This window comes from Macaca fascicularis, chromosome 2, assembly GCF_037993035.2.
Source record: "Macaca fascicularis isolate 582-1 chromosome 2, T2T-MFA8v1.1".
Taxonomy (NCBI): domain Eukaryota; kingdom Metazoa; phylum Chordata; class Mammalia; order Primates; family Cercopithecidae; genus Macaca; species Macaca fascicularis.
In genome coordinates, this window is record NC_088376.1 from 161,146,801 (window position 1) to 161,160,568 (window position 13,768).

The 13,768-nt window shown below is 42.5% G+C and overlaps 1 protein-coding gene across 9 annotated transcripts in view; it reads right to left on the reverse strand.

Moving 5' to 3' along the window:
* Positions 1–13,768, reverse strand: part of CD86 (CD86 molecule) — a 62,233-nt gene that overhangs the window by 20,665 nt on the left and 27,800 nt on the right. For 5 of the 9 annotated variants that reach the window (XM_045385503.3, XM_005547999.5, XM_065539157.2 and 2 more), the window contains exon 2: positions 8,124–8,173. In XM_045385503.3, the coding sequence (XP_045241438.2) occupies positions 8,124–8,173 (50 nt within the window). Of the gene's footprint in view, positions 1–3,534; positions 3,676–8,123; positions 8,174–13,768 lie in introns of all 9 variants that reach the window. The other 4 variants (XM_065539154.2, XM_065539155.2, XM_065539153.2 and 1 more) reach the window with 1 other exon arrangement.

The following is a 13,768-nucleotide window of genomic DNA, read 5'->3' on the forward strand; positions in this document are numbered from 1 at the left end:
AAATCCATTCCGAGTGGAACTGAAAGTATTTTGCAATTTATACTCCATAGCACTTCACCAACCACTGGCTTCCATGCTCTCACACACAGTTAGGCATGCTAATCCTTTCTCTGACTAAATGGGGAAAGTTTGGCTCAAGGTCTGTGATCACCAAATGGCATTAGGCCTTCCATTTTATGACCCCAGACCTCAAGCCACCTAGCAACTGGACTTGCTGGGACTCCATAGGTGGGTAAGCGTTGAGAATCTCTCCCTTCCCCAGCACTTGGGTAAGAGGAATGGTTGAAGTCTAGTTACGGGTTGCTATGATGTCAGGAACAAGTCACTCAAGAATCCAGCTAGATTCCTTCGTAATCAGCTGAAGGAATTTGTTTCAAAGGATAATTAAGGACTTCCTGAGCAATATACTCTACTGTTGGAATGCCACTCAAAAACTGTAATTTGCTAACCTTACGAAGTCTCTCACCCCACTGGGACTTCAGTCTTCCCTGGCTACTATCCCCAAATGCATACCTTATATATTTAAGAATTATCTCTTCTTATGTTCCTATGCTTATCTGTACTAAAAAAGTTTCCTTCTTTTACTAAACTTCCTCCAGAGTTTTATTTGGCCCTTTGGACGCCTCATTCCATTAATTACTACAAGGAAACTTTCCTACAACTTTAACCCCTTCATTGACTGTTTTCCCTGAGGTTATTATTTCAGTGAAATCTGGCTTCACCCAAAGGAAGCCACTTGCTCCTGCCCCAGCTACTGTTTGTTTTATCACACTTCATGGGGCCTTTGAGCAACACCCTCCCCTTTTGAGGTGTCTGACTCTCTCATTGCTTTTAGCTACTAAATTACTACCACCTTGCTCAGTGAGGATTTTGGCATTAGATGCAAGGTCTTGCTAACAATTTGGGTGACTTCTTTATGAATGAGTCTAACAAACTTGCCTCAAATTTCTTTGATCTTGTCAACTCCACAGGTCTTCACCCACAGACTATTTCAGCAGCTGCCCTCCACCCTCATATGACATAACCCTGAATCTTTTCACCTGGAGCAGCTCAGTCCCTAGAATCTTAATCTCAATATGCTAATCTCTGTCCACAACCTGCTGTTCATCCAGGTTTTGCTCTTGCTTACTCCTTCTACATCTGTTGTTCAACTTCATCAACACCTCAGCTTTATCCAGACCCTGTAGTGCAGTGTTTTCCACAAGAGCTCTTAGTGATAATGGAAATGCTCTGTCTCTGTGCTGAACAATATGATAACTACCAGCCCTTGTGGCTATTGAGCAATTGATACGTAGCTAGTATGACTGAGAAGCTGAATTTTTAATCTCATTTAATTTTAATTAATTGAAATTTAAGTAGTTACATATGGCTAGTGGTTATTATATTGGACAATGCAACAATAGTATATCTTTGTAATTATTCCTTGCCACAACTTCAATAAACACACCCCTTTGTCTCTATAAAATTTACCCTGGCGACACTCTACTTTTGGTCTACATATCTGTTCTTACAACTGGGCAACTGAGCAGTTCTAGAGGAAATTATTCAGTAGTGCAGACTGGTGACATTCCAAATCTGCAGTGTCCAGTCTCACTTTACTCGGCCTCCAGGCTGTTTGCCTGGTTCACCACCGTTACTTCAAACACAAACCCACCGCTGCTGCTTTTAGTTTCTCTTTCCCTTGGAGTCAAACTCCCTGAAAGAGTAAGCAGCAATTGCTGCCTTCACTCCCAAGCTCCCACCCCCACCTCTCTACTGAAATGCCCTGACAAAGATTGTTGCTGACTTCACACCATGGCCAAGGCTTGAGCTCTTTTCAGACCTCAACTCATTTGACCGCTGTGTCAAATGTAACAGTGTTGGCATCTCTCCTCATTGAAATGCTCTATTCTTTCCCAATCTCTGTTTTCCTCATTAATTTTCTCAAATCACTCTTTAATTTCGGTAACGTTGAGTGCATGTTCTTGGTCTTATTCTCCATACTTACCCTGGTTTTTCTCCTCTAGCCCCATGTATTCAACTGTCAAGTACAAGCTAATAGCGCCCAGGTGCTTATTGCCAACACATAACTTTCACTAGAGTTTCAGATACTTGTATCCAACTTCCTGCTGGATGTCTCTCTCTAGATCGCAACAGGTACTCTCTTCCTCCCCTTCAGCCTTCCTCTCCTCTATCTCAGGGAATGCTTCCCTGTCTGGGAATGGTTCCCAGACAAGCCTCTTATGTCTACAATCATCTAAATCATCTGTGTAACCAAGATGGATCATCTGTATACCCAAAATACCCAACAGAAGCTCTACACAAGTGTGTCTGAGGACATCTAGAACTACTACAGCCAGAGCTGAACTCCAATATGTTAAGAAAAGGGTGGAGGAGACCAACATAATTGTCTTCTAACTCATCTGCCTGCTCCATCCTTGTCCCGGAGTCTAGTTTCTCAAGCCAAAATGATCCCTTAAAAATACAGCTCCAATCACATAATCCTCCTGTTCGGAAGCCTCTGATGCCTTCCCACCAAACTGAAAATTATACCAGATCCCTTCCCCTCACACTGAGAACTAGGGAAATGCAATTTAAACCTCAGTGAGAAACCATTCTTTTTGCCCATCTGATTGGCACATATTAAAAATCATCCTGGTAATACCCAGTGTCCGTGAGAGTGTTAGGAAAATGGGTCCTGTCATGTACTGCTGGTGAAATTCTAAACTGGTACAACCTTTTTGGAGGACAGTTGGTAATATGTAAGAAAATTAATTATGGGCTTAAGCATTGACTTAGCAATTCCGTTTCTTAGGAATTCATTCTACAAAAGATACATGTGCACGAAATTAGAGGTATACAGATATTCATTGTTTATAAGAACAATACACTGGAAATAAGTTAAATGGTTTAACAAATAATGATGCATCCATATAAAGTAATGCCATGTAGCTGTGAAACAGAAAGCTATAGGGCAGTACACTATTATAACTAAGAGTATGGATTCTGGACAGTGTGAGTTCAATCTCAGCTCAACTACTCACTGCCTGTGTTACTATAGGCAAATTACTTAACTCCCCAGTGTCTCAATTTCCTCTTGTGAAAAACAGGAACAATAATGGCACCTACCTCATAGGTTTGTTGTGAGGATTAAAGAAATGAATATTCGAGTTAGCACTGGAGCAAATACTGGCCTGTGGTAAGCATTAATTGAGTTACTTGTTTTTGTTTATTTATTTTTAACATTATTAATGATAGAGAACAATGTCTGTCAACATAAAATCAATAATTTATAGATAAATTTGCTCAAAAAAGTTTTTAAATAAGTATATTTAGGATACTTAAAAAGATATTTGAAGTAACATCAAAAAGTACGAAACATTATAAAACATAAAAATAGGCCATGCCTATAATCCCAGGAGTTTAAGAAGCTGAGATGAGATAATCACTTTAAAAAGGTTCAAGACCATCCTGGGCAACAAAACGAGATCCCGTCTCTAAAAACAAAAACAAACAAACAAAAAAAACTAGCCAGGCATGGTGGCATGCACTTACAGTCCCAGCTATTCCAGTGGCTGAGGCAGAAACATCTCTTGAGCCTGGGAATTAGAGGCTGCAGTAAGCTTTGATGGCACCACTGCACTCCTCTAGCCGGAGTGACAGAGTTTTTTGCTTCCATACATGTCAACAGGACTTCTGGGGACAAAATACCAGGTTACATATTTTGGAAATGGTGTTAAAACTCCCCTGTCATAAAGGAAAAATAAGCCACAGACTCTCAAACACTTGCTCCTTCCAAAAAAAAATGTCTACTTGCCTTGGGAGCCTCTCTGTTCCATACCAATTTCACTCTTGCTCCCAAACAACCCTATACACATCCTATTCAGTGATTGTCTTTCACTAAATCAACTTCTCTGATTGCTCATTTTCTCTGGAACCCACTAAAAGCCCTACTGAAACAATCAACTAATTTGAGGGTAAGATACTCCCTACTAAACAACATACATCTATTTTTAAAAACACTGAAATGGTGGCTTAACATAAGGGGGTGAATCCAATAGAACTATTAGGCTCCATGACAATTCTTTGGGAATGATAGGTCTCAGCTGTCTGTTCACCTCCAGGTGATGGTTTTAATGAGGGCTATCAACAACAGCAGGAAATGGGAGTCAAAAGTAACCATCCATGCAGATATCTGCAAAAATCTGGGAGGAAAACAGTGGACCTTTCCACAGGAATAAGGGTTTGAGCCAATCTTGCGTAAATCTTAAAGTGGGCTGGGCACTGTGGCTCACGCCTATAATCCCAGCACTTTGGGGAGGCCGAGTTGGGCAGATCACCTGAGGTCAGGAGTTCGAGACTAGCATGGCCAACATGGTGAAATCCCATCTCTTCTAAAAATACAACACTTAGCTGGGTGTGGTAGGTGTCTGTAATCCCAGCTACTTGGGAGGCTGAGGCAAGAGAATTGCTTGAACCCGGGAGGTGGAGGTTGCCATGAGTTAAGATCATGCCATTGCACTTCAGCCTGGGTGACAGAGTGAGACTCTGTCTCAAAAAAAAAAAAAAAAAATCTTAAAGTGAAGAAATATTCCAACTACCACTCCAGGTACATGAAATTAACTAGAGGTATTGTTCAAGAGAAGTGAGAAGCCCTAGGACCCAGAGAATCCTCAGACCAAAAGAGAGCAGCTACCAAAACTCAAACTGGAAAGATACTTCCTTCTGATGTGGGAGCTACTGATTTTTCGAAAACCTCTCTGGCTCCAGCCTAACAGTGTGATGCAGGTGCCAGGACAGTGGCAAACAGAGCTTGAAAGTTAGAGGTGCCTCTGCAAGTGGCACTAGAAATTCCTTTCGCTTTATAAATACAGGGCACAAACTGTAACTTAATTCGGCAAGGCCACGGGTGCCCATTTCAGTCTTAAACTCCCATCCAATTTTACCCTCAAGAGCAGGGGTGGCAAATACTACTGTGTCAAATTTCCATGACAGAGGACACAACATATAAGGGAACGAAAAGTGAAACAGAATTGCCTCACTGTATTGCTGTTTCTATGACATGAAATGAATTATTCAGCTCTACATTTTGGGGGTGGATTATTTGGGCCAATTGCATCTCCTTTCTCCCTTTGGATGCCTGCCCTGTGGCTAGGTCACTGTTCACCAGCCCAGTAAGCAGAGGTGTGCCCTGAGAAGAAAGGCAGATAGAATTCAAATGGAATTTTTCCTTTTTTTAAAGAAGAATAGAATCAGATTTGTTGTTGCTTTTCATCGTGTGTGAATTAATTGGCAATGTTATTTTCTAATCTGATGTCATGGGCTTTCCATTATTTCTTTAAATTTGCACTGCCAAAAATATAGTCACTTATTCTCTCACCACCATAAAACTTAAACGTTACCATTTGAAGTTGTTGTTTTCAATATTGATAACTCTTTTCTCAGGAGCTAAGAAATTTCTAAGAAGTGTCAACAGCAAGTCAAGGGCAAAAGTGACAGCTGAACTCAGTTTTCATAGAGTGTCTTGGCTTTACTTTCTCACTTTCAGTGTGCAGAGTCAGAAAAGTTGGTGGGAGATGGTGTTCCAGTTTAGTGTTTTCTGGAAATGTGTTTCCAGGACATTTTTCTTCCTTCTCTCCCAGATCTTAAGAGCTGGGCTGGTCACTTTGATGAGAAGGGCTTGGGCCCAAGCTCTTGGGTCAACTGAGGTGTCAGCTGCAGGTGATGGGGAGGATGCACTGGATGAACATGGATGAGGTGGAAGCTGTGTTATCCACCAAAGCTGTTCAGGCCCCATGGAAGAAGTCTTACCACTTATTCATGGTTTACCATGAGAGTTAGGGTAAGAGTCAAGTGAACAAATGCGAAATCTACATTGCTGTGTGTGAATCCAAGCTCTGCCACTTAGTAGCTATATCGATCTTGGGTAAACTACTTCACCTCTCTGGTCTTTAGTGTCCACATTTTAAAATGGGAAATAATAACAAGATCTAAAGCAGAAAGTTATTGTGAGGCTTAAACAAGTTAATATTTATGAGGTACTTAGAACAGTACCAGGCACAAAGTAAGGGGTATATATGTATATATATACAGTCATGTACTGCACAGCCACATTTTAGTCATATACAATGATGGTCCCATAAGATTATAACACCATATTTTTACTGTATCTTTTCTATGCTTAGATATGTTCAGATACACAAAAACTTACCATTGTGTTATAGCCGCCTACAGTATTCAGCACAGCAACATGCTGTGCAGGCTTGTAGTCTAGGAGCAATAGGCTGTGCCAGGTGGCCTAGGTATGGAGCAGGCTATGCTATCTAGTTTTGTGTAAGGACACTCTATGATGATTACACTATGACAAAATCGCCTAACAATGTGTTTCTCAGCATGTACCCCTGTTGTTAAATGATTCATGACTTTGTGTATATATGCATTTGTCAAATAAATAAAATAAGTCATGTGCGGTGGCTGATGCATATAATTCTAGCACTTGGGGAGGCTGAGGTGGGATAATTGCTGGAGCCCAGATAATCGAGGCCACAGTAAGCTGTGACTGTGCCACTGTACTCCAGCCTGGGTGACAGAGATGCTGTCTCAAAAAAATAATAAATAAATAAATAAATAAGAAGTTGGATGAGAAGGGAATCTTATTGGATAATGTTCTCTACAGTCTTGTCTTCTTGCCTTGCTCTCTGACACACGCATACCTCCCACCTCCCCAGGAGCTAAGGTAGCAGGTCATGGACCCTGGGGGTTGGAAGCAGCTGTTGTTACCTAAGTCAGTGAACAGCTGGCACATCTACAGACCTCACACTCAAGGACTCCACAAGCTAAGCAGAAAACAGAAATCCCAAAAGGCTTATTCCAGCGAGCATGGATCTGAGGGACCATCTCTTTGTAGTTCCCTGACTCCTCATCACCCACAGCAGACATGGGAACAGTGGCCAAGGGCATGGTGTGTGGTTATCTTGAGGAGGTGAACTCATGGCTGGTGGCCTGTGGGTGCTGTAGCCAAACTTCAGGCTCAGTTCACCTCCCTGTCTTAGTGGGGTGGCTTCCCTCTCAGACCTGCAGGTGGAGAGAAGGAGCAGCAGGAAGAGGTGGGCCAGGAGTAACTACAAGACACTGAGTCACAGGATACATGGCAGGGACTGCAGCCAACCCCTGTTTACAGATGAAGAAACTGAAACTCAAAGTGGAACAGTAAACAGGGAAGATCTGAGTTTTGTGAGGCTGGATGCTGTTAAAATTCTGAGGGGAGGCGGTGGATAGTTAAGAAAAAGAATGTAGAATTCAAATACGAAATGCCCCTGACTGCTAACACCACCAGATAGGAGGAGAATGGCATGGAGGGAAAAGTTGCAGAGGAAGGAGACAGTGGTCATAACTCATTGTGGTTAAAATATCTTACTTACTCAAATTTTACCAAGGCATAAGACATGTGACCACAGTGCTAGAGGGCCCTTCACAGGGTCTTGAGGGGGATTTAGAAAGGGTTTTGCAAATGGAGGGCTCTGAAGCTTCAGCTTCATTAGACTCCACTGTGAATCAGCTGACACAATTAGCTGACGATCCATAGTTGTCAGGAAGCTGTGGCAACCATGATGTATGTGCATAGGCTATAGGGAAGGGAGTGAGAGAGGGTAGGGAAGGGAGTGAGAGAAGGTAGGGAAGGCAGGGACGTGAAAACCAGTGCTCTGTATGAAGGGAGACTTTTGGAATTCCATCAGTTGTTTCCTAGGAGCCTGAGAAAGACAGAAACAGGGTCAGAAAAGACCAGAAGAGAATATGTGTTGAGCAAAAGAGTCAAGTCTCAGGGGCCTCAGTGCAGCAGCCTTCCCCTATCCCCATGGGATAGGCCAGGCTACCCCACTGTGAGCATCTAGACTCACTGATGTGAGACTGCGGAGGCGGAAGAAGCACATGGCAGGAGAGCTCCATCCCAGCTACCTGCCATCAGCTGCTCTCAATCATAACACTTCCTTCTTCTCCAGGAAAGTCTTTTTTGCATGTGGTCTTGTACAACGCTCAGTAGAAAGTGAGTAAAACCCACCAAGTCTCAGGCCTGGGCTTGCAGTGGTCAGACTCATCAGGAGACAGTAGGATTCCAGGACTTAACAAAGCTGAAAGGTTCTTACCAGAGAGCAGGAAGGCCATCACAAAGAGAGTGTTACTCAGTCCCATAGTGCTAGAGTCAAAAAAGAAAAGGTAAAACTTGATTAGAAAAGGAAACTGAAAACCGATGTTCACCAAAACATGACCTAGAAGTGGAGGTTGGGATTCACTTGGGTTCTTGGGTGTGCAGAGACAATGCCAGGGGTTCATCAAAGCCATTTCCTTTTGCTCTTAGCTCCATAGATAGGTCACATTTCCCAACCTCCCCTGCAGTTAGACAGGCCATGAGACTGCCTTCTAGCCAATGGAATTGTGGGCAGAAAAGATGTTTCTTCCAGATCTGGCTGCTAAATCTCCTCTCTCGCCTCTCTCTCCTGCCTTCTTAGCAGCAGGGGATCCAGAGGAAATGTCCAAGGGCCTAGAAAATAGCAAAGTCTTACAATGGAAGGGACCTGGTTTGCTTAATAAACTAGTAAAGCAGCTCTCTTTACACCTCTCCCACAACTGATCTACATTGGATTGTGATATTGGCAAAAAATAAAATTTGGGAGATTGATTATTGCAGTAGCTAGCATTATTTATCTTGACCAACACAACAGGCACCATGGAGGCAATTGGAGAGTATTGTATTTAATCTTAGAAATCAGCCTTCCTTTTGTTTTCCTGTGGTTCTCAAACTTGAATGTGAGTAAAAATCACCTGGAGAGTTTCCTGGGCCTCATCCACAGAAAGTCTGGCTTAGTAGGTTGGGATGAAACCCAATAATTTTTATGTTTAACAACATACGGTGACGATAATGCTGCCGGCCCAAGGACCACGCTTTGAGAGCAATTCACTTAATCTACATGATGAAGCCAAGAAAAAGGATATGCTTTACTTTATAACCTCTACCTTCTTTCTTCCTGCCCTCCTCCCTCCTTCACCACCCACGCACTTACCCTAACTAGCACCAAGAAGGCTGCTTAGTGGCCTATAAGGAAGCAAAGAATAAGGAGAGGTGACCAACATTAGATGCGATCAGACACATTCAGGATGGTACGGCCATAGACAGGAAAGATGACAAACATAAGAAACAGGTGGAAAAGCAAACCAAATACAGGAGTATAATACAGAGCCAGGGACAAGGCCAGTGCTAAATGCTTGCCCTAAAAATCTGCCCAATTTGCACTCAGCGGGACATAAGTTTGGCTTATAGTTTTTTAACAGCCAATGTAAAAAGGAAAACCTAGCCAGTGAATTAATTCACAGGTCTGTCCACTAAATTCGTAGGTCTGTTGAGAAAAACAAAGCAATTCTTTCCAGGAAAAAATGTACAACTATTCTTGATCCAATAGCAGAAATGTATTCCCCAGACGGTGTTGTCTAGAAGCCATCTGGGTTTCTTTCCTCTGCTCTCATAGCACCCAGTGCAAAGCATTGGGCTAGAAGTGTCTGTTATGTTTTTTTCTTCCTTCTAGACTATACTTTTTCTTTTTTTAATAAATATTTTTGAATAGATCATGGTACTAAATGTAGATGGTACTAAATTTGAAAGGTAAAGGTGATAAATAGTGGAAAGCAAGTCTCCCTCCCAGCCTTGTCCCCTAGCTGTCTAGTTTTCTTCTATAGATGTAACAGGGTGATCATCGTTACCTGTTACCAGTTTCTTGCCTCTACTTAAAGTTACTTTAGACAAAACTAAACAAAAACATTGACCCATATTCTGTTTTCTTTTTATTTTTAAGCACAAATGGTAGCATACTGTGTACAGTTTTGCACACATATGACTACCTTGGAGATTATTCTGTATCAGCATGTAATGAGTATCCTCAGGATAACAGCTGCATATTAGTCTATTATATTCTATTGGATGACAATTATATATATATATATCTCCAGACCACTACTGATGGATACTTAAACATCATTTCCAATCTTTTGTTGCAATGGAAAACCTTGATTATATGCCATATCACACAGGTGGGAGTAAGCTACATTCCTGGAAGTAGAATTGCTTGACCAAAGGGTCGAAGAATAGTTGCAAATTGTTCTCCCCTGAGATTCTATGTTTATGCTCTGATCAACACAAGAGTACTTATTTTCATGTACCTTTTCCCAAAGTGTTTTCTAATTTGTGATCTTTAGCAATAGGAAAGGGTGAAATTACATCTCATAAGTTTTAGAAATCATTATTAGTTGTGGTATGATATACATAAAATTTGCCATCTTCACCTTTTGAGTGTACAGTGGTGTGAAATACATTCACACTGTTGTGCAGTCATCACTACATCCACCTTCAGAACTCTTTCATCTTGCAAAACTAAGCCTCTATACCCATTAAGCAATAGCTCTTCATTCTCTCCTCTCAGCTCTTGGCAACCACCATTCCACCTTCTGCTTCCATGAATTTGACTGCTTGGGGTATAAGTAGATTCATACAGTATTTGTCTTTTTGTGACTGGCTTATTTCACTTAGCATAATGTATTCAAGGGCCATCCACATTGTAGCATGTGTTTGAATTTCCTTTCTTTCTAAGACTAAATGGTATTCCACTGTATGTATATACTACATTTTGTTCATCCATTCATCTGTTGATGGAGACTTGAGTTGCTTCTACCTTTTGGCTATTGTGCATAATGCTGGTATGAACAAGGGTGTACAAATATCTCTTTAAGACTTTGCTTTCAGTTCTTTTGGGTATATACCCAGAAGGGGAATTGCTAGATCATGTGGTCATTCTATTTTTAATTTTCTGAGGAAGTGCTACACTATTTTCCACAGCAGCTACATCACTTTACATTCCCATCGACAACTGGAACAAGAGCTCCAATTTCTTCACATCCTTGCCAACACTTGTTCAATTCTCATATTCTATGATAAGTAGGTTGCTGTTGGTGATTTAGTATGAGGAAGTTCACAGGAATCAGACAGAGAACTCTGTTCCCACGCTCTGCCCTTGTTGTGGTGTCAGCTTTGGCTCAATAGGTAATGCCCAAACTCTGAAATCTATTGGCTGGAAGGGAGGGAGGCAGCGATCAGGAACCAGCCGTTCAGCTCTTACATGGAACACGTACTGTGTATTTTCAGCAACTGAAAATATTTGCAACTAGTCACAAAGTATTAATTTTCTATGTAAAAAAGAGCTTCTACAAATTAATAAGAAAAACAAGAAAAAAGGCCAAAGACCCAAATTAAAAGCGGGCAAAAGAAATGTACAGATAGTACATGGAACTGGAAATAACTATCTCATACATTTGAAAAGATGGTCATACTCACAATAAAATAAATTCAATATAAAATTATATTCAAATAATTACATGAAATCAGTATTGCTCTGAGGAATCTTGGACAAATGGCCCCTGTAATTCACACAGTGGGGAGAAGCACTGACCCTGACAAGGAATCAGTATCATTTTTGAATTCTCAGTTTGAAAACTCTCTCTTCCCCTGGGTTAGAAGCTGCTTCTCCTTACCTTCCTTCTGTCAATACTGGTTTTGTCCTCTGAAGCTATCCAGAGTAAGCCTAAGACACTTCTGCCAAAGTCCTTCAAGGATGTGGTGACAGCAACCACATCTCTCCTCAAAATCCTGGCCTGGCCCAGAAGTAATCCTTCCAGTAAACTTCACTAATGTTAATTTGGAGACCATATACCATCCTAGAAAACACTCTGGACACTTAGTTTATCAGTGACCCTGATGTAATAGGATGCTAAAATACACAAGATTGATATGATTTTCTTTTATTAAGTACAAGTGCCCCATATGAAGAATTTCTCTCCACTCTAGCCATGATGTGTGTGCGTGAGGGTGTGTGCTCGGTTACGAAGCCAGTTTCTCCAATGTCATTGACTGTGAAGATGAGTGAACCCCAAACCACAACCAGAAGCCATAACTTTCTCCAGTGGGCCTGTAAAGTGAAAACTCTTGCCTTTGGAGGGAGAGAGCAAAAAGGGGAATGGAAGAGGAAAGAACCTAAGAATTTACCGGGGGGATTCTCTGAGAGGAGATTTCTGTCAGCTAAGCACAGAATAAGGTCTATGAATAAGGTGGGTGAACTAGTCAGCAATCTAAAAAGAGGAGCCTCCAAGCCTCCATGTAACTGAAGGTTCACTCCAGAAACCAAGAAGAGCACCTGCCGTAACCCACTTTCACTTACTTTGTATGCCTGGCCCATCAAAGAACATGAGTAAGAGCCAGCTAAATGATTAATCGTACTATTACTGCTCACGACAGGGTGAGATTATTTGTCCCCATGTTACAGATGAAGGAATGGAGTCTCAAAGAGGTCACAGTACTTGCCCTTGGCCGCCCAGCTAGTAAATGGTACAGCTGAGATTTAAACCCATGCAGCCTCACTGTGTTTCTTTCACACTGGCGGAGCACCTTTAAAAATGCCACCCAGATTTTGCTCTGCCACAGAAGCCAGCGGAAAGGACTCTGATGCTCTCTAGCCTCTGAGACAGAGGGGAGCAGCACAGCCTAGGGCCAGGTGTGATGGTGGCTCCTGGAATCGAGAGGACACTCAGAGAGACAGACTGGGCTGGGAGAAGGGGCCGTAAAGCATCCCTTTGCATCAGGAGGGTTTCTGCCCTTAGCTGCTGTTCATTCTGCAAACACTACTCGAATACCCACTGTGTGCCAGGTACAGAGAGTTCTTCTCCACTCTAACCTGGGCAGGCACTAGCTTCCCAGCGTGGGTTTAGGCTTCAGGTGCACACTACTGTGGACCATCTAAGTCACATCTAGAAGAGCTCTGGGGAAATATGACCACTTGGGCAGAAAAGGAAGGAACTAAGAAGGGGTATCTTTGTGTCTGAGGTCTGAAGGAGCGTGTGGGTTCTTGTTCAGGCAAAGAGCAGGATGAGGGGACGTGGGGTGGCAGCAGCCAGAAATGGGGTGGGATAGGGGAGTGCAGAGAGGACGAAACAGGAAGTGAGAGGAGGGGTCCACGGTAGACGTTGGAGAGCAACAAAGAAAAAGATTTATTTCACAACTTTGTCTAGAATGTTAGTGGTAACCGGAGTGTCAGGAAAAATGCTGAGAAGTTTGTTGGTGCCTCAGAAGGTTATTTATTGAGGTAGTCTTTCAGGCAAATATTTGCTGCATCTACTCAGTGTCAGATTGTTCTAGATGTTGAAGGGTTGTAAAGACATGCAGGCCTTGGTCCCTCACCTGACACTAAAAAGAAGAAGAAGTGTCCACAAATAACTACAATGCAGGCTCCAGGGCCAGTGTGGAAGGCGGTAGGTAGTCCTTGGCTTCTCGTGAGGTATACAAGAGTTCTTGTCCTGAGCAAAGCAGGGGACACCACAGCCTCTGTGGAGGAAGGATTAGGTGAGCCTCAGCCCCGCAGCACTCAGGGCCCAGCTCACTGCCTTCTGCCGATTCATACTTGTGGTTGGACAAACCAGGCCTGCTGGACTGGCACGTCATCAGCTTGCTGAGAGGAGAGTGGAGTTCCAGTGCAACCCTAGCTGCCTGGGGCCTTGGCTTGCTTCTGGGTGTGACATGCTGCACAGCGTTGCTTCTCAGAGCACCAGGACCTGAAGCTATACGTTGGCAGCAGGTATTACTACCTTCAAGATACTGGGAGGAGTAAGACAGGCTTATTTCTTTCTTTATAAAGTTTCTGAACTGCAAAATAGGAAGGTTATTGGGAATCAAATATATTTGAATTTTAGCAAGGCT